The sequence below is a fragment of the Capricornis sumatraensis genome, chromosome 12 (assembly GCF_032405125.1).
Source record: "Capricornis sumatraensis isolate serow.1 chromosome 12, serow.2, whole genome shotgun sequence".
Taxonomy (NCBI): domain Eukaryota; kingdom Metazoa; phylum Chordata; class Mammalia; order Artiodactyla; family Bovidae; genus Capricornis; species Capricornis sumatraensis.
Genome location: NC_091080.1, coordinates 85,686,516 through 85,712,172, shown reverse-complemented (window position 1 = coordinate 85,712,172; position 25,657 = coordinate 85,686,516). Strand labels below are relative to the sequence as shown.

At 47.8% G+C, this 25,657-nt stretch overlaps 1 protein-coding gene across 2 annotated transcripts in view; it reads left to right on the top strand.

Moving 5' to 3' along the window:
• Positions 1 to 25,007, top strand: part of NALCN (sodium leak channel, non-selective) — a 280,814-nt gene extending 255,807 nt beyond the window's left edge. For both annotated transcript variants that reach the window (XM_068984391.1, XM_068984390.1), the window contains 14 exons: positions 600 to 693; positions 1,209 to 1,315; positions 1,521 to 1,595; positions 2,836 to 2,955; positions 6,642 to 6,710; positions 8,041 to 8,189; positions 9,021 to 9,114; positions 11,380 to 11,512; positions 12,184 to 12,299; positions 14,402 to 14,559; positions 18,072 to 18,222; positions 21,224 to 21,373; positions 23,032 to 23,149; positions 24,814 to 25,007. In XM_068984391.1, the coding sequence (XP_068840492.1) occupies positions 600 to 693; positions 1,209 to 1,315; positions 1,521 to 1,595; positions 2,836 to 2,955; positions 6,642 to 6,710; positions 8,041 to 8,189; positions 9,021 to 9,114; positions 11,380 to 11,512; positions 12,184 to 12,299; positions 14,402 to 14,559; positions 18,072 to 18,222; positions 21,224 to 21,373; positions 23,032 to 23,149; positions 24,814 to 25,007 (1,728 nt within the window). The remainder of the gene's footprint in view (positions 1 to 599; positions 694 to 1,208; positions 1,316 to 1,520; positions 1,596 to 2,835; positions 2,956 to 6,641; positions 6,711 to 8,040; positions 8,190 to 9,020; positions 9,115 to 11,379; positions 11,513 to 12,183; positions 12,300 to 14,401; positions 14,560 to 18,071; positions 18,223 to 21,223; positions 21,374 to 23,031; positions 23,150 to 24,813) is intronic.
• Positions 25,008 to 25,657: the final 650 nt, after the last annotated feature.

The window sequence follows — 25,657 nt, the reverse complement described above, 5'->3', positions numbered from 1 at the left end:
TTAAATTACACTTCTGTCTTTATAATATAATGTAATGAAATGTGACATAAGAAATTCATGTGCATTGTAAAAAGTGCTCTGTTACATAACAATATTCGATCTCATTAATCGGTGGTCGCAGTGCTAATTTCTTAAAGATCTAAATTCTCTGACCTCAAACCACTTAAAAATGAAGTCTCACGATGGCGTATATCAGAATGATTTCTCAAAAGACACAATAGCCTTAACCAAAAGCAGAAGCTTTAACAAGCTGTCATGTTGCTGCAGCATTTTCTCCAACGAAAGGGAAGGGAACTAAGCACTGTTAGAATAAGTACCCCTTTTTGGAAATATAATCATGTCGAAAACCTTCTTTAGATTTTTCCCAAACCTGAGTCTCATACATGTTCAAAGATGCCAGCTGAAGGCTGCTGAATGTTCGCTAATCCCACAACCCTTCCTTTCTGGAATGACCATGTTTGTCCAGCCACCACGGTACTGGAAGAATGTCTCTGTCTTAAACCCACATCCATCCTGGTAGTAGCAGCAGCCCATTTGCAGTGTCCTTGGCATGGAGCACATGACAAAGGGTCTCTCTCTGCTTTCCTTTGTTTATTAAGGGGACGGCTCTGCTGACTGTAGATCAGAGAAGATGGGAAGATTTGAAGAGTCGACTGAAGATAGCACAGCCTCTTCATCTGCCACCTCGCCCGGGTATCAAAGATGCTCTGATTTTATTCATGTTGGGCACTAGTGTTCGTGATTCCCCAGGAGTCTAAGATTTCAATTAAAATAATAATCGCGAGGCCACTAGGCGGTTCTGCATAAGTTAACATAGAAACAGGCTCCAAACTACAGATCTCTCCGTAGGCTATTAAAATCAACCACCCAAAGGCCATGCTTCAGTGCTCTCAGGATAAGCCTTAATGAAAAAAATGAATTTTTAAATAAAATATATTTGTGCTTGCCTTTTAAACACGTGAGTGAAATGTATTAAACTGACAGAAATTGAATTATGCGCTTCTCCTTCCAATACAGACGGCTTCATGCACCGTCGTTTTAAATATTCAGACCCAGCCATTCCTGAAAAACACTTTGCAAGAGATTGAAGTGTAGGAGGAAAAAAAAAATGTAATGGGTTTTAAGATGAGCATTAAAGAAAAATGAAGGGCAAGAATGTAAATGTGACCTATGTCTGAAAGGCCCTTGCCTAAACCTTTCTGTTTCAGATAATGATGGTTTTAGAGCTAAGATGTACGACATAACCCAGCATCCATTTTTTAAGAGGACAATCGCATTACTGGTCCTGGCCCAGTCGGTGTTGCTGTCTGTCAAGGTACTTTATTGCACCCCTAAAGACCCTGGGAGTGAAATTGTTTACTCATCGGTGGGTCCAAGAACGTTTCAGGCAGCCATGTCCAGTTACAGTCTGCATTTATAAAAAGTAAAAATTCACAATTGTGTTCAGACGGGAGGAGGAGGGGCGAGTGCTCCCGTGTTGGTGGATGCGGACGCAGACCTGCGTGCTGTTTCTGTTCCAGTGGGACGTCGAGGACCCGGTGACTGTCCCTCTGGCCACGATGTCGGTCGTCTTCACGTTCATCTTTGTTCTGGAGGTAGAGTCCTGGGTCAGCTGGAGCTGGGGTCCACAGTGCACCTTCTCAACAGTCTCCTCCTTCAGGGGCACTTCCTTTCTGCTGTGTGTTCCCTGCCTTTTGAAGTCCTCTTGGGGGGAAGGGAACGTCATGCTCTTAGAATATTTCCTTCTTAGGCTGTTCTAACTTGAACAAACACTTCACTTTATATTTCCATTTTTTTCTAACTACAAGAATTGCTGACTGCTGTTGATTGTTGTATCTGAACATCAGCCTGTTTAGTTAGGTGAGTTCCAATAATTACAGTGAACAGCACAAACCACCATCATTCAGGGACTCAAATTGCAATGTGGTGGTGAAGGGAGTTGGCCCAGGCAAGATTATTTGAATACATGACCCACATCACATCAGTTTCCAATGCAGTCCTCTTTGAAAAACAAGCAGATTTTTTTTTCAACCTGTACCAATTGATGTTTCCCCAAATCTATGGCCTTTTACTTGAGGAAGAAAAATGTCCTGCTATCAGAACTAGTCATAAAACAAGGAGAAAAGAATGTGGAGAATATAGATTTGCATATATGTGTGTATTTATCGGAGAAGGCAATGGCAACCCACTCCAGTACTCTTGCCTGGCAAATCCCATGGATGGAGGAGCCTGGTAGGCTGCGGTCCATGGAGTCGCTAAGAGTCGGACATGACTGAGTGATTTCACTTTCACTTCTCACTGTCATGCATTGGAGAAGGAAATGGCAACCCACTCCAGTGTTCTTTCCTGGAGAATTCCAGGGACGGGGGAGCCTGGTGGGCTGCCATCTATGGGGTCACACAGAGTCGGACACAACTGAAGCGACTTAGCAGCAGCAGCAGCAGCAGTGTGTATTTGTATATATATTTGTTGTCGTTATTTACCCGCTAAGTTGTGTCCAACTCTTTGCAACCCCATGCCCTGTAGCCTGCCAGGCTCCTCTGTCCATGGAATTCCCCAGACAAGAATACGGGAGTGGGTTGCCTCTTCCTTCTCCAGGGGATCTTCCTGACTCAGGGACAAAACCTTGGCAGGCGGATACTTTACCACTGAGCCACCAGGGGAACCTGTTTATATATAAACACACACACACGTATATACCCAGACGCATCAGTAATAAAGACTTCTCTTTGGTTTCTACATCCTTTAAAATATAATGTGCTTCAAGTTAGTACATTTAAATATGTGCTGCTGAACACTCAGCCTCAGCTCACCATCTTCACTGCTTTTCCCCAGGTTACGATGAAGATCATAGCAATGTCACCTGCTGGCTTCTGGCAAAGCAGAAGAAATCGGTACGATCTGCTGGTGACATCACTGGGTGTTGTCTGGGTGGTCCTTCACTTTGCCCTCCTGGTAAGCACATCACTGAAGTTTATTTTAGTCAGTAATTTCAGTTCAGGTAATCCTGTTTCCAGTCCTATTTCTGTCCAGACCTTGCTTTAGGACGGGATTTCTGTGCTCAGAAAGATACTGGGTGTCCTCAAAACAGTTGTTACCTTCAGCATCAGGGGCTGTGCCAAGGCCAGGTGGGCTCTGAGTCACCCAGACTCATTTCCTTACATGACAGATGGTTCAGAGCGTTAAAGAGCTGCAAGTCACTATGCCAGGAATTGAGAAGAATGTCATGGGCAAGACAAAGATGGTACCACTGTCAAGAACCTCACAGCCTGGAACTTCAGACCTGTATTCATCAAATGCTACCAGTCAATGAGAATCACAGCTACAGTGAGGGCGATGGGGAGACCTGTGTCCCTGTGATGACACAGGGCGGTTCATGACGACTTCATCAGAGAGATTCTGGAAGGCATCCCCCCGGGGAGTGATGACTGGGTTCAGCCTATATGGTGAAGGTAGAACATTCCAGGCAGCTTCCCCTATGACGGGAGAGTTCAGTGGTTTAGACAATGTGACAAGGTCGAAGTGGGCAGGGGAACGTGGCACCAGATCTGGTTGGGTGAGAAGGCATCAGACTTGTCATAGAGTGAAGTAACTCAGAAGGAGAAGAGCAAATATTGGTTTGTTTTTTTTTTTTTTTTTAATATATATATATGAAAGTTATGGCCAACCTAGACAGCATACTAAAAAGCAGAGACATTACTTTGCCAACAAAGGTCCATCCAGTCAAGGCTATGGTTTTTCCAGTGGTCATGTATGGATGTGAGAGTTGGACTGTGAAGAAAGCTGAGCGCCGAAGATTTGATGCTTTTGAACTGTGGTGTTGGAGAAGACTCTTGAGAGTCCCTTGGACTGCAAGGAGATCCAACCAGTCCATCCTAAAGGAGATCAGTCCTGGGTGTTCATTCAAAGGACTGATGTTGGAGCTGAAACTCCAAGACTTTGGCCACCTCATGCGAAGAGCTGACTCATTTGAAAAGACCCTGATGCTGGGAGAGATTGAGGGCAGGAGGAGAAGGGAATGACAGAGGATGAGATGGCTGGATGGCATCACCAACTCTATGCACATAAGTTTGGGTAAACTCCAGGAGTTGGTGATGGACAGGGAGGCCTGGCGTGGTGCAGTCCATGGGGTCGCAAAGAATCAGACAAGACTGAGAGACTGAACTGAACTGATATATATGAAATCTAGAAAGATGGTACTGATGAACCTATTTTCAGGGCAGGAATAGAGAGGCAGAGAACGGACTTATGGACACTAGGTGGGAAAGGGAGAGGGGGACGAATGAGAGAGTAGCCCTGACTTAAATCCACTACCACGCGTGACACTTCTCCACTGCGCAGCACGGGGAGCTCACCATGGCGCTCTGTGATGCCCTCGAGGGGTGGCATGGGGGTGCGGAGTACACGGAGCTCAGCGTGGCACTCTGTGATGCCCTCGAGGGGTGGCATGGGGGTGCGGAGTACAGGGAGCGCAGCGTGGTGCTCTGATGCCCTCGAGGGGTGGCATGGGGGAGCGGAGCACAGGGAGCTCAGCATGGCACTCTGTGATGCCCTCGAGGGATGGCATGGGGGAGCAGAGCACAGGGAGCGCAGCGTGGCACTCTGTGATGCCCTCGAGGGGTGGCATGGGGGAGCGGAGCACAGGGAGCGCAGCGTGGCACTCTGTGATGCCCTCGAGGGATGGCATGGGGGAGCGGAGCACAGGGAGCGCAGCGTGGCGCTCTGTGATGCCCAAGAGGGATGGCGTGGGGGAGAGGGAGGGGTACTCACGAGGGAGGGGATATATGTATACATATAGTTGATTAAGGTTATTGTACCTCAGAAACTAATGCAACATTGTAAAACAATTATACTCCAATAAATAAAGCTAGTTTTAAAAAATAAATGAAAAAAATGTGTCAGACCTCTGAGACCTTGTAGTTCAGGTAAAGGATTGGGTCCTCATCCTGGGAGCCGTGGGATGTCTTCACTTCCAGAATGCAAAGAAAGAAGGTATCTGTACTAGGCTTTGGGCTCACACAGCAAGGAGGAGCAGCAAAGTCCATGCTTGTCTCTTTCTCCAGACAAATTGTAGCCAGAAGCTACTCGGTCCAAGCAGGACAGTGAGTAAGTGTCCTAATTCGGGATGTCCCCAAAGAGAGTATCCCATACCTGCAAGACCAGCTCGCCCTTCTGCCTGACTGCTCCTGCCCTTCTCTGAGAACCTGTGGTCCTGAAAGAACGTTCCTTCTCTGCTCTGTTCTGCGGTGGACTGTTGTGAAGGAACGTGCCGTCCTTGTTCCCATCCCGAGATGCTCCTGTGCAGACGCATTCCTTGCTGTTGTTGTTCAGTTGCCAAGTCACCTCTGACTCTGTGACCCCATGGACTGCAGCTCCCCAGGCTTCCCTGTCCCTCACCATCTCTCGGAGTTTCTCGAAGTTCACGTCCATTGAGTCGGCGATCCATCCAACCGTCTCATCCCTCTGTTGCCCTCTTCTCCTTCTGTTGTGCCCAGAGTCCGAGTCCCCAAAACTGAGAGAATAAGACGTCCACAGCAATGCAAAAGCATGAAGGGGTTTATTGCTAGCTAGGGCTCAAGTCTCATCCAGCGCAGTGGAGCCTTGACAAGAGCCCTGAGCTCTGAATCACATCTATTTTTATACAGACGGTTCTTTGTTCCTGTAACAGCATAGCTGATTGGTTAAACTGTACCCGCGCGCGACTTTTAAACCTCGCATCCCTATCCGGATTGGCTCGGGTCTGGCGCGGGCGGGGGGCTACAGGGATTTTTCTGATTGGTCGAGCTACACTGCCTGCTGGAGATCCCAGTGCCTCAGCCTTCCTAGAGACTAAACCTCAGGCCTAGCCTGCCCCTTAGAGCCTGTCCTGGCTCCAGTTTGGTCCTAACACTTCTGCCTTCAGTCTTTTCCAGCATCAGGGTCTTTTCTAATGAGTTGACTGTTGCATCAAGTGGCCACGGTATTGGAGCTTCAATTTCATTTCCTTGCCCCTCACGGAGGAGCTTAATGCCACCATTGTCATTGCGGTTGTAGCCAGTGGGCTCTTTGTTCTCAGATGAAGCTCTCTTCGTCATGGACCACACAGACTCATCTCTTGCTGCCAATCACACGCTTGAAGGAAGAGCTGGGTGTGTTTCTGAGAGGGAGGGGACTTCTCTGAAATCAGCTCTGGATGCAGCCGGCTGGTCTCCAGAGGAGACCTTCACAGAGAAGGAAGCTGGAGCTGACCCTACAGTCTCTTTCTGCACCAGCACCCGCTCTGGTTAGAAGAAGCCGGGATCCCTTTATCTGCTGTCTCCTTCGACTTCTTCCTCTTGCATTGTTATCCTAGGGACTTCCTGCCCCTCCAAAGATCTGGTCGCTATTTTATCAATATGCAAAATAAGTTTTAAAATACAGAGTTCAGCTGAGCAACACAGAGATGAAAGTTCCATTTAAGGTTTGATTTTATAGCTGATACTTATTCATGAGTTTTGGCGGTGACCTTTTCAGCACCTTTTTAAGATAAATTTCTTAAGAGGAATTTTCACATTTTGTTAAGCTCATTTTTCAGTAGACTTCACAGAAGGCTTAAAATGAAAAATGGGACTGTAACAAGATCTTTCGTGCAAATTACGAGGGGCTGTCCATTTAAATTGCAGAACGCGTACACCTACATGATGGGAGCGTGTGTGATTGTCTTCCGGTTTTTCTCCATCTGCGGGAAGCATGTGAGTACCTTGTGAAGATGCTGTCAAAGGTCACATGTACACCGAAGGAAGGAGAATGACTAGCTGGCTGCAGCTGCCCTTCTGGGTCTCCAGGGCTGCAGCTAACAAATTCCTAGACACCATAAGTCAAAATGAGCAAATCGGTTGCTTAGTTATCTTGTGATATGTTTCCTGACATTTGTGTTGTTTTATTTATTCTTCTAATTTGCTAAGTGAGCTCAGTCATCATTTTAAAGATAACATATCAAGCATGAAAGCAAAAACTAATGGTCTTTCTCAATGCTTCATTTTTATCATTTTTATCTTTCATAGAGGTAAGTCATTTGGGGGTTCTTCCCAGGGTGGGCTGGTGGTAAAGAACACATCTGCCAATGCAGGAGACATGAGAGATGCGGGTTCAATCCCTGGGTCGGGAAGATCCCCGGGAGGAGGGTATGGCAACCCATTCCAGCATTCTTGCCTGAAGAATCCCATGGACAGAGGAGCCTCGTGGGCTACAGTCCATAGCGTCACAAAGAGTCAGACATGACTGAAGTGACTTAGCACACACACAAGTCATTTTCAATGCAGAGAAGGAGAATCTTCAACAAACATTCATGATCCTGTGATTCCAGATTTCTTGATATCCTTGTTAATGCTCAATACATTAACATGTATTTTTCGTGTTTGAGGCACAGTTTCCTTTTTTGTTACTTTATTTCATATCTAATCCATATTTCCACATAATCAATATGTTTTGTATTTGATGGTTATTTGGTATTTTACCATTGTTCAGGTTTTGTTTTTGTGAATGTCTATTTGTGTAAGAATCCTGGGTCTACTTGCTTTCAGCCAAAAATATACAGAAGGCATCACAGAGAATCAGTGAGCAAGAGAGGAGAAAAATGGGAGGCTAAAAATATTGGGGTGGAACTTTCATTCATTTGGCTGAAGTTTGAGATACAAGTAGAATTTCTCTATGTCAGATGAGTTTAATAATATTCAAATTTAATACCAAATAGCAAGCAACTTCCAAAGGATGTTGTTCAGTCGCCGAGTTGTATCTGGCTCTTGGCAACCCCATGGACTGTGGCCCACCAGACCCCTCTCTCCATGGGATTTCCCAGGCAAGAATACTGCAGTAGGTTTCCTTCTCCAGGGGATCTTCCCGATTTCTTTACCACTGAGCAAGCAACTTTCAAATGATATCCTTGTAAATCACTTTTGTGTCAGACTGCTTAAATGGTATGTCCTTCCCAAGATGGCTTGTGAATTGATCATTCCCTGTATCTCTCTCTCTCTTTTTCTCTCTTTCCGCACCCCCACCCCCAAATCCTTCCTCTCCATTCAGGTAACACTGAAGATGCTTCTCCTGACGGTGGTCGTCAGCATGTATAAAAGCTTCTTTATCATAGTGGGCATGTTCCTTTTGCTGCTGTGTTATGCTTTTGCTGGAGTTGTCTTATTTGGTACTGTGAAATATGGAGAAAACATTAACAGGTTTGTATATATTTATCTTTGTATTCAAATAGTAAACTTTTTTAGTAATGAAATCATGAGTAAATATGTACATGTTTTAAACAAAGATGGGGAAGCAATTATTCGAAAATTAAAGCAAAGTAAAATGACCAAATTTTAAATAATGTTTTTCTCATTGAAAACAGTATGCGTGCTTACTTTAGAAACTTTAGAAAATTCAGAAATAAAGGAAAACAAAAAGAACCCATAATTCCATCCCCATGCAGAAATAACCACTTCTAATGCCTGGTGAATTTCCAGCAATTTTTCTATCCACATACTGCCAGAAGTGATATATTATTTCTTTTAAACAATTTTGAGATAGCTTTGGCTTTTTTTCCTTTTTATAAGACAAGCATTGTAAGTTAGGACCCACAAATGATTATTATACATGAAAAGCATTTTTCAAAGATTGTCTTAAATTTTGTGGAACTGTATCAGAGTATTTCCTAAGAGAAAAAAAATTAAACGTATCATGTTGCAGAGACTACTTATTTGATACATGGTGGTTACATCTTTTTTAGCATAATCCTTGTAAAAGAAGGAATCAGTTTTAATTGTCAAAGCTTGCTTTCCCAGTCATTTGAGATGAATGGCAATAAATTGTTGGCACTGTGCTATGGTTGAGCTATTGAGATAACTCTACTTGGAGGCAAGTATAAATAACAAACAAATGAGAGGCTGTAACCTTCGGAAATGGTAACTTAGCAACCAAATCTGCTCCAAAATCCACCTGTTTTGATGGTGACAACCCTTCCTACTTCATGACAAACCATATCACTCATATTGTTCGTTTGTTTTTCCTTAAATTAGGCATGCAAACTTTTCTTCAGCTGGCAAAGCTATTACTGTACTGTTCCGAATTGTCACAGGAGAAGATTGGAATAAGATTATGCACGACTGTATGGTAAATGTCTCTTCATCACTAACAATGCCTAGACTTGGAAGCAGATGAAACTCTTTGGTAATGTAATGGCACCATCATTCTTGTAGTGTCAAGACTGTATACAAAACACATATCCTGGCTCTTTAATCCATAAAGCTGCATCCTCTTAAATTCCAGTATATACACATCCAAGAAAGATATCTAGTGAACCCAACTCAAGCTATTGTAGTTCCATTCAACAAATTTGCATCATTTGAGCATTGTTCGATCCCTCCCGTCTTTGACATTCTGGCAGTCAAGTTCAAAGAGGAGATCCGATTCTTTGATTTAACTTCTTCAACAGATACTCACTAGGCCCCTGTTTTTGTGCTGGCCCTTGTACTAGGTGCTAGGGCTTCAGCGAGTCCAAGGCATTCTCGAGGAGCTTCTATCAGGGGTTCCGAGCCATACTTTTCCCCAGGTATCCTCGCTTCTCGGGACTAAATCTTCACCATCCTCAGCTCTCAGTTCAAAGCTCAGTTCCTTCAGGAACACTGCTCACACTAAGACTGCGGTTCTGTGTTCTCCCGGTGGTCTGTATTTCTTTTTTTTTTAATATAAATTTATTTATTTTAATTGGAGGTTAATTACTTTACAGTATTGTATTGGTTTTGCCATACATCAACCTGAATCCACCACAGGTAAACACGTGTTCCCCATCCTGAACCCCCCTCCCTCCTCCCTCCTCGTACCATCCCTCTGGGTCATCTCAGTGCACCACCCCCGTGTATTTCTTCTTGGCTGTGTGTTGCACAACCGTAGTGAGTTATCAGCTTGATTGGTTCATTTCATCTCCCTCTCACCCTCCAGACCAACTGACAAAAGAAATTTCTGCAAACGTGGCAGTTCAGTTCACACAAACCACCCCTGTGTGGTTATTGAGCCCCTGCCGTGTGATTGGTGCAACTGAGGAGTTGAATTTTCAATTGTATTTTAATTGTATTGACTTAATGAACATAACTTTGAATTTAGATAGGCCCATGGTGTGGGCTTCCCTGGTGGCTCAGATGGTAAAGAATCTGCCTCTCAATGCGGGAGACCCGAGTTCGATCCCTGGCTCAGGGAGATAGCCTGAAGGAGAAAATGGCAACCCCGTCTAGTATTCTTGCCTGGACAATCCCTTGGACCGAGGAGCCCTGAGGGCTACAGTCCATGGGGTCACAAAAGAGTCGGGCTCGACTGAGCGACTAACACTCACTGTCACTGAGCGACTAACACTCACTGTCACTGATGTGGAGTTGGCGGCTGCCAGGTGGACCGCAGGACTCTAGACTGTCAGCAACAGGGAGCGGGGGCGGGGGGGCCTGGGGATAAACCAGGCACAGAGGAGGAGCTCAGGAACTGTATGTATGAGTGAATAAGACAGAATTTACCAAAGCAAAAATAATACAAGGCAGAATTGATTAAATTCTAGATAAAAAAATAAACAAGCAGAAGGCCGTGGAAATGTAGAAGAAAGACCTAGGTCTCTCTGACCGAAAGAAACCTGGAAGTTTCTCAGAGGTGTGTGAGTTTTATTGGGCCAGTGGAGAATGGGAAAGCTTAGGAACGTCCCTGGTGGTCCAGTGGTTGAGACTTTGTCTTCCAGTGCAGGAGGTTCGGATTTGATCCCTGGTCAAAGATCCTACAGGTTGTGAGGCCAAAAACAACCAGAGCATAAAACAGAAGCAATATTGTAACAGATTCAATAAAGACTTTAAAAATGGTCCGCATCAAAAAAAAAAAAAAAAAGGCTTTTGATAACCTAAAATCTTGTACCATTTAATGACGTCTCATAGTGATGCTCCAAGAATTAGGATTCTGACTTTTTCTTACATAATCTGAATGCGAATTTGCTGTGTAGTGCGAATTTTCCTAAATCTTAAGCCTTTACTGAAGTCAGAGAATTTTTTAAAATGCCTTTTTATCTGACTTTCTGCGTTTTGCACCACAACTACTGACTCTTTGGAGCTAGTGGAGGTGGCAGAAAGTGTCTCTTGGGAGAAACAACCTCATTTTTGTTGTGCTTCTCAATTGGCAATGAACTTGGGATTCTGCAAGACCAAAAGCGTGGCATAAATGAAATATTCTTTTTGATTTTGACCGCAGATGGTGTACCCAGTGTATGGGGCTCTGAGAGATCACTTTGAAGTTAATTATATTTTATATTGTTAGGAATACATTCACAATTACAGTTAGATAAGGGGAATTTATATTCTCCTCTGTTCTCACCCTGGTCCCTGCCTCTTCCCTGCCATGGCCCCACAGGTCCAGCCCCCCTTTTGTACTCCTGATGAATTTACATACTGGGCAACAGACTGTGGAAATTATGCCGGGGCACTGATGTATTTCTGTTCATTTTATGTCATCATTGCCTACATCATGCTAAATCTGCTTGTAGGTAAGTGATGCTCGTTGAATATTTTTTCAATCTCTTTAAACTCAGGTTGTTAGATAATTATGTACAATTTCCAAGTAATTATCCCAGGTTGCTTGGGGTAGGTGTTTTATGGCATTAATTATAAATTGTTGCCTTTTGGTCCAGAAACTGAAAAGACCTTTGAAAGGCACATAAATGACAGTTGATTGCAATTTCAAGAGTTATCCTATTTATTATGTCCATTAATTTCAAAAGCTCTTCTCGTGGGTTCAGTTGAACAAATATCAAAAAAGGCTACTTTGCCACCTTGAAATATCACAATTATGTTTTCAAAAGATGTACGTTGTCCACCCAGCTGTGGGGCCACCAGAACTCAATCTGACCTTTAAAAAGTGCCCTGGAACTCTCAACAAAGAGTTTGAGCCAGCTGGCGTGAGCAGCTATAGACACAGAATGCATGTTTACACTCATGACCCTCATGTTTTGGAAAGGCAGGAGCTGGATGAATAGCCTGATCCAAGCGTAAAACATGCCAACTTGGAAACTGTACTAAAAGCCCTTTAAAATGTTGGCTTATAATGTAGGTGATAAAATTCATTATTTATAATCGATGTTTTACTTTTGGGGAAAAATGACAGATTAGCGTAATTGCCTAACATCCTCATTTTTCTTTTCTTTTTTTTTTTCTTTAGCCATAATTGTGGAGAATTTCTCCTTGTTTTATTCCACTGAGGAGGACCAGCTTTTAAGTTACAATGATCTTCGTCACTTTCAAATCATATGGAACATGGTGGATGATAAAAGAGAGGTGAGAGAATCGATTATTGTCTCATGCCCCACCCCAAAGACACTGACTGCCTTATTGCAAACTTTTCAGTGGTTTTGTGGTTGACAGTTGACATGCGTTGAATTTGGATTGAACGGCCATTGCTGAATTGCGGAAAGCTGTCGTTGACAATTTAGAAGGAAGCGCTAGGAGGGGAGAGGGAAGGAAGAGCTCCCCGTCCTGTTCTGTCCGACCATGAGTGTCCTTACCTGCCAACATTTGGAAGGTCAGCAAGGAGAAGAAACTAAGGAAGCTCTAAAGAGGCCAGCCTGGGCTAAGGGCAGGATGGGGTGAGGTTTCACATCACCATAGTGATCTGTAAGGCAGATTCAAACAGCAATTCTGATTAGAAGTGCAAAGGAGTTATTTAAGTGGTTTCTGAAAGTTACCATTTTGGACTTTACCATTTGGATGTTTTCATCATAAATCTTATCCAAGATTTCCTAGAGTGAGTCAGAGCAGCAGCTGCTCTTGCCCTCTCCTCTCCTCTCCCCCATCCCCCTCCTCTCCCCCCTTCTTCCTTCCTCACCTCCTACCCATCCCGCTCCTTCTCCCCTTCCTCCTCTTCCTCCTTCATCCTCTCAAACCCTCAGGCACAGTTCTAGGCACAAGGGATATGACCGTGAACAAGATGGCAAGGTCCCTGTGCTTGCAGAGCCTACAGGGATACAAACTATAAAAAGTGAAACAGTAATGATAGTAAAGATTATTTTTATTTCAAGAAGCGATAAACACTTTCAAGAAGGTGTGACATGGTAGAGTGGCTGGAGTTGGCGGCAGATGTTTTAGCAGGGTGGTCGTGAAGGCCTGGCTGAGCAGGTGTTATTTGACTTAACATCTGAGGAACGAGGGAAGTTCAGCCACGGGCAGACTTGGGGGAAGATCTGGAAATGGTTTCTGGGAGAATTGGCTGCGGACTCAGAGGCCAAGGAGCCAGAAGCAGAATGGACGGGGTTTCCTGGACCAGAGCTGGGGTGTGCAGAGTGGCGCACAGCTTTCCCCAGAGCCTGTGCTTTTTCTCCCCTTGGTGCCCCCACTGCACCAGGCACTGGTCTGGGGGGTTCTTTCCAAGACCTGGCTGTGCAGGTGTCTGGCCCCCTCTCCATCTCACCTGGATCTGCTGAGCTCTCCATCACTGCCGCATGCAGGGACCTGCCCTCCGTGGACACACACGCAAGTCGGCACACCGCTCACATGTGTGGACGTTAGTAACTGGCAGGAATTCTCTGGCTGCCAGCCTCCCTGCCTCTCGCCCAGTTCCTCCATTCAAAGTCAGAGCCAGGCTGGCACTGCAGGTTTTGTTGCCCCGAAGGGGCTCGGAGTCTGGATCTGCTGGGAGCCAGTCTTCCTGGATGGGATTGCCCTCTTGCTGGAGAGGACCTGGAAAGGAGTGGTCTTTCGGCCGAAGAGCAACTCAGAATCCATAATTAGCCATGCCCAGCATCTGGACTAAGTGAAGAGGACGATCCTGCCCACGTGGGCCCCGTGTCCTCAACTCAGTGCATCACTGTCCTCTCACCTCACATGTTAGACAAATAGGGGCACAGGCTGAGTCCGTGCGATAGGCACCAGGGAGAGACCGTAAAGCAAAAGGAGGGTGACCTCTGCCCTCCTGGCTCCTGGGCTGCCCCGTGGTGCCTGGGATGTCCCTACCCTCACCTGGCCCCCAGAACCAGAGAAGCCTCTGCAGAAGGTCCCAGGAGCCAGCTCTTCATCCCGGTCTCCTCCGGGTGTGCAGACCCACCCTGCCTCCGGAGCCCAGCAGCTTCCTTGTTCTCCTGCTGGTTTATGGCAGCTTTTGAGGACTAGCTGTGGGCTCTTTGACTATGAAGAACGCCAAGCAAAAATGACAGTGCTCCCCAGCTTCCTCGGTGGCTCAGTGGTAAAGAACCCGCCTGCCAATGCGGGAGACGAGGGTTCGATCCCCTGGAGGTCGGGAAGATCCCCTGCAGGAGGAAATGGCAACCCACTCCAGTCTTCTTGCCTGGAGAATCCCATGGACAGAGGAGCCAGGCAGCCTACTGTCTATGGGGTCACAAAGAGTCGGACACGACTTAACAACCATCATCATGCTCTGTTGCCAGGGGGTGATCCCCACCTTCCGCGTGAAGTTCCTGCTGCGGCTGCTGCGGGGCAGGCTGGAGGTGGACCTGGACAAGGACAAGCTTCTGTTCAAGCACATGTGCTACGAGATGGAGCGGCTGCACAACGGCGGTGACGTCACCTTCCACGACGTGCTCAGGTACGGGGCGGGGGACGTTGCGGGGGCCGCTCCCAGCTCTGAGTCTCAGCTGCAGGGGCAATGAGCCCCCTGCCCCTTTGTTAGCAGGAAGGAAGATATCCAGAGGGCTAGGAACCTGCTCAGTTCCTGGGGCCAAGCTGGGGCTACAGTCTGATCAGTCTTCTCACCCGCGGATCCAACCAGAGTTGGCCTGGCCCACCCAGAGACAGGCGCCCCTGCTTGGTTGACACACCTCGTTTCTAGACATTTCCTGAGGACCCCAGATAGGACAAAAGGGCAGACAGAGGCTCAGCCCTTTCTTCTCTCTGAGTGGCTTCTGCATTATTTGCTAGGATTGCTTTAACAAAATCCCACGCTCTGAGCAGTCTAAGCAGTCAAGTGGATTGTCTGGAGGCTGAAAGTGAATTCCAGGAGTCAGCAGAGGGGGTTCTCTCTGAGGCTGGGAGGGAGGATCGGATCCAGGGCTGCTGGTGGTTTGCTGGTCATCGCTGGTGCTTCTTGGCCCGTGGAAGCATCACCCTGATCTCTGCCTTCATCTTCACAGGACGTGCTCTGTGTGTGTGTGTGTCTGTGTGTCTGTCCAGGCGTCCCCTTTTGTAAGGACACCAGATCATATCGGATTAAAGACCCACCCTACTCCAGCACGACCTCCTCCTAACTAATTACGTCTGCAGTGCGTGTGTGTGCATGCTCAGTTGCTTCAGTCGTGTCTGACTCTTTAGGACCCCATGGACTGCAGTTCACCAGCTCCTCTGTCCCTGGGATTCTCTAGGAAAGAGTACTAGAGTGGGTTGCCATGCCATCCTCCGGGGGATCTTCCCAACCCAGGGATCAAACCTGGGTCTCCTGCGTTGCAGGCAAATTCTTTACAGTCTGAGCCACCAGGGAAGCCCCGTCTGCAGTGACCTGTTCCCAAGTAAGATCACACTCTGAGGGCCTGGAGTGAGGACTCCAGCATACCTTTTGTTGAGGGAACACAGTTCAACTCAACAGCTTCTTAAATGGGGGTCAGTGGATAAACTTCAGAGGTCCGTGGTCTTGGAAAGAGAAACAGTTCCATCTTTATTTTCACTAGTCATTGTCTGCAATGCAGCATCTCCTTGGATGAAGGCAGGCGACAAACCACAGCAGTGTTAACAATACAGTAGCTGTATCTCCGTCACCAGTAGAAATCAGACATTTTCATGTCCGTTACTGCATGTCTGATATCTTAAAATACCTGTTATGCTGCCCAGTTCTGAGATATAGTCATCATTTCACCTCAGCTAGATGGTACTATTCAATATAATAGTAGAGAGGTTCTTATTTTACTGTGTCACCACCTTTTCAAAGAAAATAATCCAAGGACTCAATTTCTGTGTAATCCGTTTCCTGTGTAATGTAGATTTCATAATGCATTCAAAACCTGATGCTAAGAAATGTTGCATCAGCTGCACTGCCAAAGGATCCACGCCCCAGAAAAAGTCAAGAAAACCCTCTACCAGCCGTAGCTATGTTCATCGTGTTGCAAATACCCAGCCAATTAAATGCTGGGTATTAGTCACAATTTTCAGGAGCACCCATGCGTACAGAAATACGTTGTAACTGGAATCTGAGAAATGACCAGAACAGAGGAAGGATCTGGGAGAAGTTGTCTCAAGTTATCGATTCTACCTCCCTCTCTTCGCTTCTTCTGGGAGCAAGTGAAAAGACAGGACAAGATAAGGCAGAAAACACAGATGAGAGCAGAGAGTGCCCCCTCTCTCAAAATGTCACCTCATCTTCCTCATAGTGACAGTTTCAGGCTGAAAGTGAGGTGTATAGACACATCACTGTCCCCACTAATTAGCATCCAGCCTCTTTGGATGACATTGTGTGTCTGATCAAATGGACCCAGATGAAGCTGATGGAGGCATCCTTTGCTCCTCCTTATCCTTCTCACCCTGGATGTGATCACAAGTGGTCCACAACGATGAGATTCTTAACAAGGCAGGGGAGAGCATGTTCTTCCCCAGTGGTGGGAAGAAGCTTAGCGATCGAGAGTAGGTCATGGAACTGATACCAAGCTGAATGGGGAGGGCCCCCCTCAGACACCTCCAGGCTGTGATCTGGGCTGTGTAGATGGATGTGAGCTCACAGCTGGGGGCTGTGACTATGCGGGACAGCACCCAACTGCCAGAGGGCACCGTGTCCCACTTTGGCTGCAAGCCCCTCTGCCTGGGCACTGCCTCGTTGCCCAGGCGCCCCCACGCAGCACGTCGGCTGAGTCGCTGTCAGCAGCCATTGTGTGGGCCTATTGCGCTAAGGGCTGAATGGGAGTGAACAATGCACCCTGGCTTTCAGCCCATCTGAAATGAATAAGGAAGGGACTTCCCTGGTGGCCCAGTGGCAAGATTCCACTTGCCACTGGGGGGGTGTGGGTTTGGTTCCTGGTTTGGGAACTAGCCCCTCAATGCTGCAATTAAGAGTTTTCATGCTGGGCTTCCTGGTGGCTCAGCTGGTAAAGAATCCACCTGCAATGTGGGAGACCTGGGTTCGATCCCTGGGTTGGGAAGACCCCCTGGAGAAGGGAAAGGCTACCCACTCCAGGATTCTGGCCTGGAGAATTCCATGGACTGTACAGTCCATGGGGTTGCAAAGAGTCGGACACGACTGACTTTCACTTCACTTCACTTCACTCCATGCTGCAACTAAGGATCCCACATGCCATGACCAGGATGGAAGATCCCAAGTGCTGTAGCTAAGACCAGGCACGGTCAAATAAGTAAATAAAAACAGATGTTTAAAAAATATAACAAATGAGGAAGATCTAGGGGAGCACATGAGATCAGCTGAGAGGGAAACGGTGGGGGCCAGGAGAACGGGATATGTGACCCACAGCCAAGCATATTGACCATCCCCAAATTTTTCTGTATATAAACATGACTTTTTTTATTGAACTTTTTGTTTTGTGTTGAAGTGTAGCCGATTAACAATGTTGTGACAGTTTCAGGTGAACAGCGAAGGGACTCAGGCATATCCATGTGTATCCCTTCTCCCCCAGACTCCCCTCCCATCCAGGCTGCCACATACCATTAGGGAGTTTGGAATGGACAAGTACGTAATGCTTTATTTAAAATGGATAGCCAGCAAGCATCTACTGTAAGCACAAGGACCATCACCAAGTTGACCTGAATGTGAAGAAAGTACAGCAAAAATAGTCTTCCTTCTATAGGGGAAGTTCCAGACTCTTAAGCAGCTGATAATGAAGGTCATAGCCTAGCCTGGATCTTTTGTGTAATGAATGCTGATGGTGTGGTAAGCACCTTGCAGACAGCAGCGCGCTTCATCCAGTGGAAAGGGAGGTCCGTGACTCTCTTCGGCTGGTAGATGAGGGTAGAGACAGGGAGGTGACACAATCAGATGGTCAGCGGTGGCGTCCGAAACTTACACGGCTGGAGGGAGTCGCGTCCTCTCTGGCTTCCGTGATGGCCACGAGCCTGGCCCCCAGGGGCATCAGAGCTCACCACTATCCCCCCCACCCCCCTGCCCAGCATGCTCTCCTACCGGTCAGTGGACATCCGCAAGAGTTTGCAGCTGGAAGAGCTGCTGGCCAGGGAGCAGCTGGAGTACACCATCGAGGAGGAGGTGGCCAAGCAGACCATCCGCATGTGGCTGAAGAAGTGCCTGAAGCGCATCCGAGCTGTGAGTGAGCCAGACCTGCGGGCCTTCACCTCCTCCTCTTGGAGGAGGAGGGAGCGGGGAGGGAGAAGGAAGAGGAGCCCAAAGGAGGGGAGGAGGGGGCACGGAGGGGTTGGGGGAGGAGGAGGAAGAAGGGGAGGAGGGGCCAGGGGAGGAGGGGAAGGATTCAAAGGAAAGAACTTTGGAAGGAAGAGGGGGAGGGGAGGAGGAGGCCTTGGGAGGGGAGGAGGAGGGGGAGGGGAGGAGGAGGGGGAGGGGAGGAGGAGGGGAGGGGAGGAGGGGAGGGGAGGAGGAGGGGGAGGGGAGGAGGAAGGGGAGGGGAGGAGGGGCCAGGGGAGGAGGGGGAGGATTCAAAGGAAAGAACTTTGGAAAGAGGAGGGGGAGGGGAGGAGGAGGGGGAGGGGAGGAGGAGGGGGAGGGGAGGAGGGGGAGGATTCAAAGGAAAGAACTTTGGAAAGAGGAGGGGGAAGGGAGGAGGAGGGGGTGGGGAGGAGGAAGGGGAGGGGAGGAGGAGGGGGAGGGGAGGAGGAGGGGGAGGGGAGGAGGAGGGGGAGGGGAGGAGGAGGGGGAAGGGAGGAGGAGGGGGAGGTGAGGAGGGGGAGGGGAGGAGGAGAGGGAGGGGAGGAGGAGGGGAGGGGAGGAGGGGGAGGATTCAAAGGAAAGAACTTTGGAAAGAGGAGGGGGAAGGGAGGAGGAGGGGGTGGGGAGGAGGAAGGGGAGGGGAGGAGGAGGGGGAGGGGAGGGGGAGGGGAGGAGGAGGGGGTGGGGAGGAGGAGGGGGTGGGGAGGAGGAAGGGGAGGAGGGAGGCAGAGTGTCCAAAGGAAAGGGCTCCCACAGTACCTGGATTGGATCCTTCTGTGATCACCTTATGGACCTTCAACCAGGTCACCCGGATCCATTCACAGTGATTCAAACCCTAATTCTGGCCCAGAGTCAGCCATCCCCTCTTGAGCAGAGTCCAAAAGAAGTTTCCATTGAATCCCATCTTTATAACACAGGTTGAATGTTTAAAAAGCAGTTTATGGATATTAAAATATTTACGATCGCCTTTTACGAAATGCAGGTGTTTACAATGCCAACAATCTCTACCTGTTTGAATGGCAATTGGATTGACAAAGCTACTTTTAAATTGCCCCTACAAAGCCCAATGTATCATTGACAGTGTTTGATCCTTAGTTAAAGACCACCTCTCCCCAAAAGTTATGATCTGCTTCCTGAACTATAAGCATTAAGATTCTCTAATTCATAAATCAATGAATGTGTACTGTGTTGACTCTGTTTGCAGTCAGCTCTTCTATTTGGTCATGACTTTTATGAATGGTTTTGACCTATGCTTGGACAGGGCAACCCGCTCTAGTACTCTTGCCTGGAAAATCCCATGGATGAAGGAGCCTGGCAGGCTGCAGTCCATGGGGTCGCAAAGAGTCAGACACGACTGAGTGACTTCACTTTCACTTTCACACACAGGGGGTGGAAAAAATCAAATGAACCAGTAAACATTTATACAGAACAAAATTTTTATCTTGTTTCTAAGAACATCAACTGCAAAGCGTATCTATTGGAGCAGAAAAGGTCCCCAGAGAAATGGACCAGTCCAGCCTCGTATAGCAAGGCAGCTGTGAGAGATGCCCCCCCCCACTAAGTCCACTCAGTGTTCCCCACCCCACGCCCCATCAGCCCTGCTAGGTCAGGGATCACGTCTGCCCCCCCCACAGACCCTGTTAGGGCATGGGCATTGCTGACTCTCTCCCAGACCGTCCTGGCCTCAATGTGTGCCAGGACAGGTTGGCCCACTGCAACCAGAGCAACTGGAACACAGCAAGGGTTTCTCTCAACCACCCAGGTGTCCTGCTTCTTACAACTTAGAGGCAAGGAGTGAGCTACTTGGCTTAGTGAGCATAAGATAAGAAAAGAAGGGGAAAAAAATAGAAACTCATGTTAATGATCTAAAAATCCTCTTATACTGTATAATATAGGGAACTGTATTCAATATTGTGTAATGACCTATCAGGGGAAAATACCTGAAAAAGAGAGAGAGAGAGAGAGAGTGTGTGTGTGTGTGTGTGTGTATGCTGCTACATGCTAAATCACTTCAATTGTGTCCAACTGTTTGTGACCCGATGGACTGTAGCCCTCCAGGCTCCTGTGTCCTTGGGATTTCCCAGGCAGGAATACTGAAGTGGGTTATCGTTTTCTTCTCCATTATATATATATATAATAGTGTTAGTTGCTCAGTCATATCTGACTCTTTGTGACCCCATGGACTGTACCCACCAGACTCCTCTGTCCATGGGATTTCCCAGGCAAGAATACTGGAGTGGGTTGCCGTTTTCTCCTCTAGGGGATCTTCCTGACCCAAGAATCAAACCCACCTCTCCCGAATTGCAGGCAGATTCTTTACCATCTGAGCCACCAGGGATATGGCTGGGCTGTACACCTGAAACTTAGATGATATTATAAACTGACTGTATTTCAATTTAAAATTGTTTAAAAGGAAGGAAAAACAATACTGTTTAGAATAAAACTTACACGGTAGTATCAGTGAACATAAGGATCGTTATGCAAATGAACATTCCAAGCCCTCCTCTAAAGCTGTCTGATACCCATCAGGGAAAAACCCTTATTTGGAAGCTCTTAAGTGGTCACCGGGCTTCCCTGGTGGATCAGATGGTAAAGCGTCTGCCTGCAATGCGCGAGACCCGGGTTCGATCCCTGGATCCAGAAGATCCCCTGGAGCAGGAAATGGCAACCCATTCCAGTACTCTTGCCTGGAAAATGCCATGGATGGAGGAGCCTGGTAGGCTACAGCCCATGGGGTCGCAAAGAGTCGGACACGACAGAGCGACTTCCCTTTCTTTCTTTCCTTCTTTCTATTTTTTTTTCAAGTGGTCACCCGGCAGGCAGGTCCTTTGGAGAGAGGAGAAGAGAGGAATATTTGAATGGTGGGGGCAGGGGATGTTGGGCTGACTTTCCCATTCCTGAAAGAAGGACCCTGTCTCCATAGAAACAGCAACAGTCCTGTAGCATTATCATCAGCCTGAAGCAGAGCCAACAGCAGGAGTTGAAGCGGATCCTCAACCCGCCCAGCATCGAGACCACGCAGCCCAGCGAAGACCTGAAGACCAACAGTCAGGACAACAGTGTGCAACCCGAGGTATGGGCAGGGGGTGCCTGTCACCCATGGATGCTCGCAAAACAGGGGCTGGTGCCATTCACATAGTCGTTTCGCACAAGTGATGCTATTTCTAACAGGAAGTTAAGTTGATAAAAAACAACTGCAACATGTTGACCCAGTTCATGTTTGTGTCCTTGTCATCCCTGAATTTGTGGAACTTCTTTCAAAAGATTCTGATTTGTATGGATACAAAAAAAAAAAAAAAAAAAACACACAGGAACGCCCTAAATTTAATAATCTTGTGGATATTTGTCTAAAGAGTTAATATCGCGTCTGTAAGGGTTTGAGTCCAGCCATGGACTCCTCCTGTGACTTAGGAGAATATGGTTTGCCTAGTTCTGCCCTCAAAGTTTTCTCCTCACCGAGTCCCAGAAACTTGCAGTCAAGTGAGCAAAAGGTTTGCAGTTGGCCTTCAGCCTCCTTAAACAGGCTCATCGAGGATTAGTCCTCCTTTTGTGGGGCATCAGAAGAGCATATGGAAATCGGGGAGGCTTAGCTTAAGGACCTTCTGTGTACTGGGGCTCAGCCTAGCTTCATTTCCAGCCTCCATCTGCACATCCATAAAACAGTTCAGCGTCACCGGCCTCCTGGAGGGCGTGTGAGTGAGAAGCAGCTGGCAGGAGGCCCGGGCCTTGTGAGGCTTTCGATGTGAATCAGGAGGAGCTGGCCCAGCGTTCTGATGTGTAGTGACACAGTCAGGGCCGGCGACAGACGCTGAAGCCTGGGGCTCCGTGGCTGAGCAGGACCTGCCGAGGGGCCTCTTGTGCCACAGCCCTGTTTTGGGTGGGTTCACATGTCATTGGGTCCCCCCGACCCCCAGCCAGTAGGCATCATGGGTCACTGAGACTTGGGCTAGGACGGTCAACACAGGGGACAACGCGGGATGTCTACAATGGCCCTGCCACCTGTCTGCCCCGAGGGCGGCCAGCAGTGTGGGGCTGGCAAAGCAGGGAGGTGATGCTGGCCGAGCACTCTGGTTTGGGGTTAAAAAAACTCAAGAGGGGTCACGGAGGAGAGGTGAGGACCACACTACTGATAGGGAAGGAAAAGATGCTGGTAAAGCAGAGACCGGGTGAGATGCATGGAGGAGATCCAGGCACTTCCTCTTGACCTCAGTCTTAGTTGATGGAAGTCTCGTTCTCCTCCGGGGCTCATCCCAGAGCTTCGTCTGCTGAGGATTCATCTGGAAGCTCTAGGCGCTGACCCCCAGGTTGGCAAGCGTGTGCTGCCCCCAAAGCAGGCTCTCTCCGCTACCCCCACTTCTTCCTGGAAGCCCTTCCCTGCCTTTCTTGTGCATGGCGGTGCCCCCAGGAGTGGGGGGCACGGGGCTGCGAACATGGAGGAATCCAGGAAGGACGCCCAAGAAAAGGGGCCACCTGGAAAGTCAGGCTTTTCACCCTCACAGTGTGCGGTGGTGACTTAGTCAAATTTTCCTTGACTCTTTCGCCCGTGTTCACCCTTCCAGTCCTCCTAGTGGACACGATGGGTCCACAGTTTTTCCCCACTTGACTTTCCCGTGGGGCTTTCTTCCTTTCTTAAACTGAAATGAGGGGCCAGCCCAGCGCACAGAGGAGGGTGGAGGAGAGCACGTGGGGAGAGATAACCGCCTGACTCTCCCCCCACCCCCATCCCTACAGTCGAGCAGCCAGCAGCAACTCCTGAGCCCCACCCTCTCGGACCGGGGAGGGGGTCGCCAGGACGCGGCCGAGGCCGGGAAGCCCCAGAGGAAGTTCGGGCAGTGGCGCCTGCCCTCCGGTACGTACAGCAAGTCCTTTCTCCAGCAGTTGGCTCATCTGAAAGGTTGTTGTTCAGTCACTCAGTCGTGTCTGACTCGTTGCGACCCCATGGGCTGCAGCATGCCAGGCTTCCCTGTCCTTCACAGTCTCCTGGACTTGCTCAAACTCACGTCCATTGAGTCGGTGATGCCATCCAACCATCTCTTCCTCTGTCGTCCCCTTTTCCTCATGCCCTCAGTCTTTCCCAGCATTGGGGTCTGAAGGGTATCAGTGTTCTTTGTGTGTCTGGGGTCTTGAGTTTCAAAGTTCAGGTCCACATCTAAAGTTATTTATAGCGACTTCCCGGGTGGTCCAGTGGCTAGGATTTCAAGTTTCATTGTAGGGGGCCCGGGTTCTATCCCTAGTCTGAAAGTAAGATCCCAGAAGGTCATGTGGTCCGGCCAAAAGCAACAAAAAAGAATAAATAGATAGTGAAATGATGAAAAATATATACTTCCCTCATCAGAAACATTTTCCTCAAAATGGCTTCTCTAAGTAGAACAATGTTAGCCCTTGTCTTCAGCTAATAGAGAAGGCAGCTCCTATTTTTTTTTTAAGTTTATTCATTTATTTATTAAGCTGAGATGAGTCTTCCTTGCAGTGCATAAACTGTCTAGTTGTGGCACATGGGCTTAGCTGCCCTGTGGCCTGTGGGATCTTCTCTCCCAGGTCAGGGATCGAGCCCTCATCTCCTGCATTGGAAGGCAGATTCTTAACCACTGGACCACCCAGGAAGTCTCAGCAGCCCCTATTAACAAAGATATTATAACCACGACATAGAAAGATCGAGAGATTATCACCACAGGCTTCCAGTGCACATTCCAGGCATCCTCTAACTTAGGTAACATTCGTTACTCTGAGAGGGAGTAGGTGGGTCCACTCAGAAAATGACAAAGGATTCTCAGAGAAGGAGCAACAAAACCTACTGAGTGCAGTAGAATATGTTTCAGTACTTACTATACACCAAGCACTATCCGAACTGCCTTCCATCATTTGATCCTCACAACCCTATTATTTTCCACATTTTACTGATTCAGTGAGAGAGAGTTTTCTTCTAGAGCGGCATAGAAAACCAGGATAATCCCATTCAGGGCACACAGAGTGAGAGGGAGAGCAGTGATCTTCCCAGTTCAGTGCTTTCTCTGTGGATAACTGAGCCCACAGGGACGTGGAGGCTTCTTACATTTGTCCAATGCCTCTTAACAGCAGAGAGGGAAGTCTTTCTTCCTCTTGTTGTTTAGTTGTTAAATCACATCTGACTCTTGGCGACCCCATGGACTGTAGCCTGCCAGGCTCCTCTGTCCTTGGGATCCTCCAGGCAAGAATACTGGAGTGAGTTGCCATGCCCTCCTCCAGGGGATCTTCCCCACCCAGGGATGGAACCCGCATCTCTTATGTCTCCTGCATTGGCAGACGGGTTCTCTACCACTAGCACCGCCTGGGAAGCCCCCATTATGAATATGCAGGATCCAGTGCTTGGAAAGGTTTCATACATGACATCTGTGGATGGGACTTGCTCGTGGAAGGCATGACTGATGGGACCATCAGGGTGTTTCAGGAATAGCTCGCGATGGGGCCGAGATTGGGGGCAGGGGGATGGGGAACCACGCCATGGTGCTCATGGGGCTTTTTTTGATTCTGCAGCACCAAAACCAATAAGCCACTCGGTGTCTTCTGTCAACTTACGATTTGGAGGGCGGACCACAATGAAATCTGTCGTGTGCAAAATGAACCCCATGACGGACACCGCTTCCTGTGGCTCTGAGGTTAAGAAGTGGTGGACCCGGCAGCTGACCGTGGAGAGTGATGAAAGCGGAGATGACCTTCTGGACATTTAGGTGGAAACCAGAGTGGATGAAAGTCCACTGGCCAAAACTGACTTCTGATGTGTGCTTTCATTGTCCAGTGAGCCATCTGTAATTGATGTATAATTTAAGTCCAACTTGTAACAAGGTTTTTTAGAACTGATTTCTGGATCCTGCCATGGGAAGGCATAAAATTGGGTCCATCAAAGCTGTATCTGTGATGAGTTATTGCCACAATTTCAGGAGAATCAGCACGATGACCGTATCCATAATATTAGACACTATACTAACGCCAGATGTAGATCATTCAAAATTCCACATTATCTATGTAAACTAAGGTATATATTCATGTATACTCTCATGCATTATTACCACCCCCTGAAAAAGTGCTTAGCCCAAAGTAGCTGATATTTATGGTGCAAGAGGTATAGTTTTTAGTTTGTGTTTTTCCCATTTCTTCAAGAAATACTTTTCTTGGGAGAATTTATTATTTATGATTGATCTGCAAAGGTCAGCACCGAGTTCATGCTAAAACGATAGTAGTTTTACAAACTACAGATTCTGAATTTTTAAAAGTCTGCTCTTTTTCTCATGTTATTTTTTAAAATCTGCACAAGCTATTTAGAGATCCAAACAAGTCAGTGTCTGTCCCCAGTCACTCAGTGGAACTGTGGCCTGCTCCC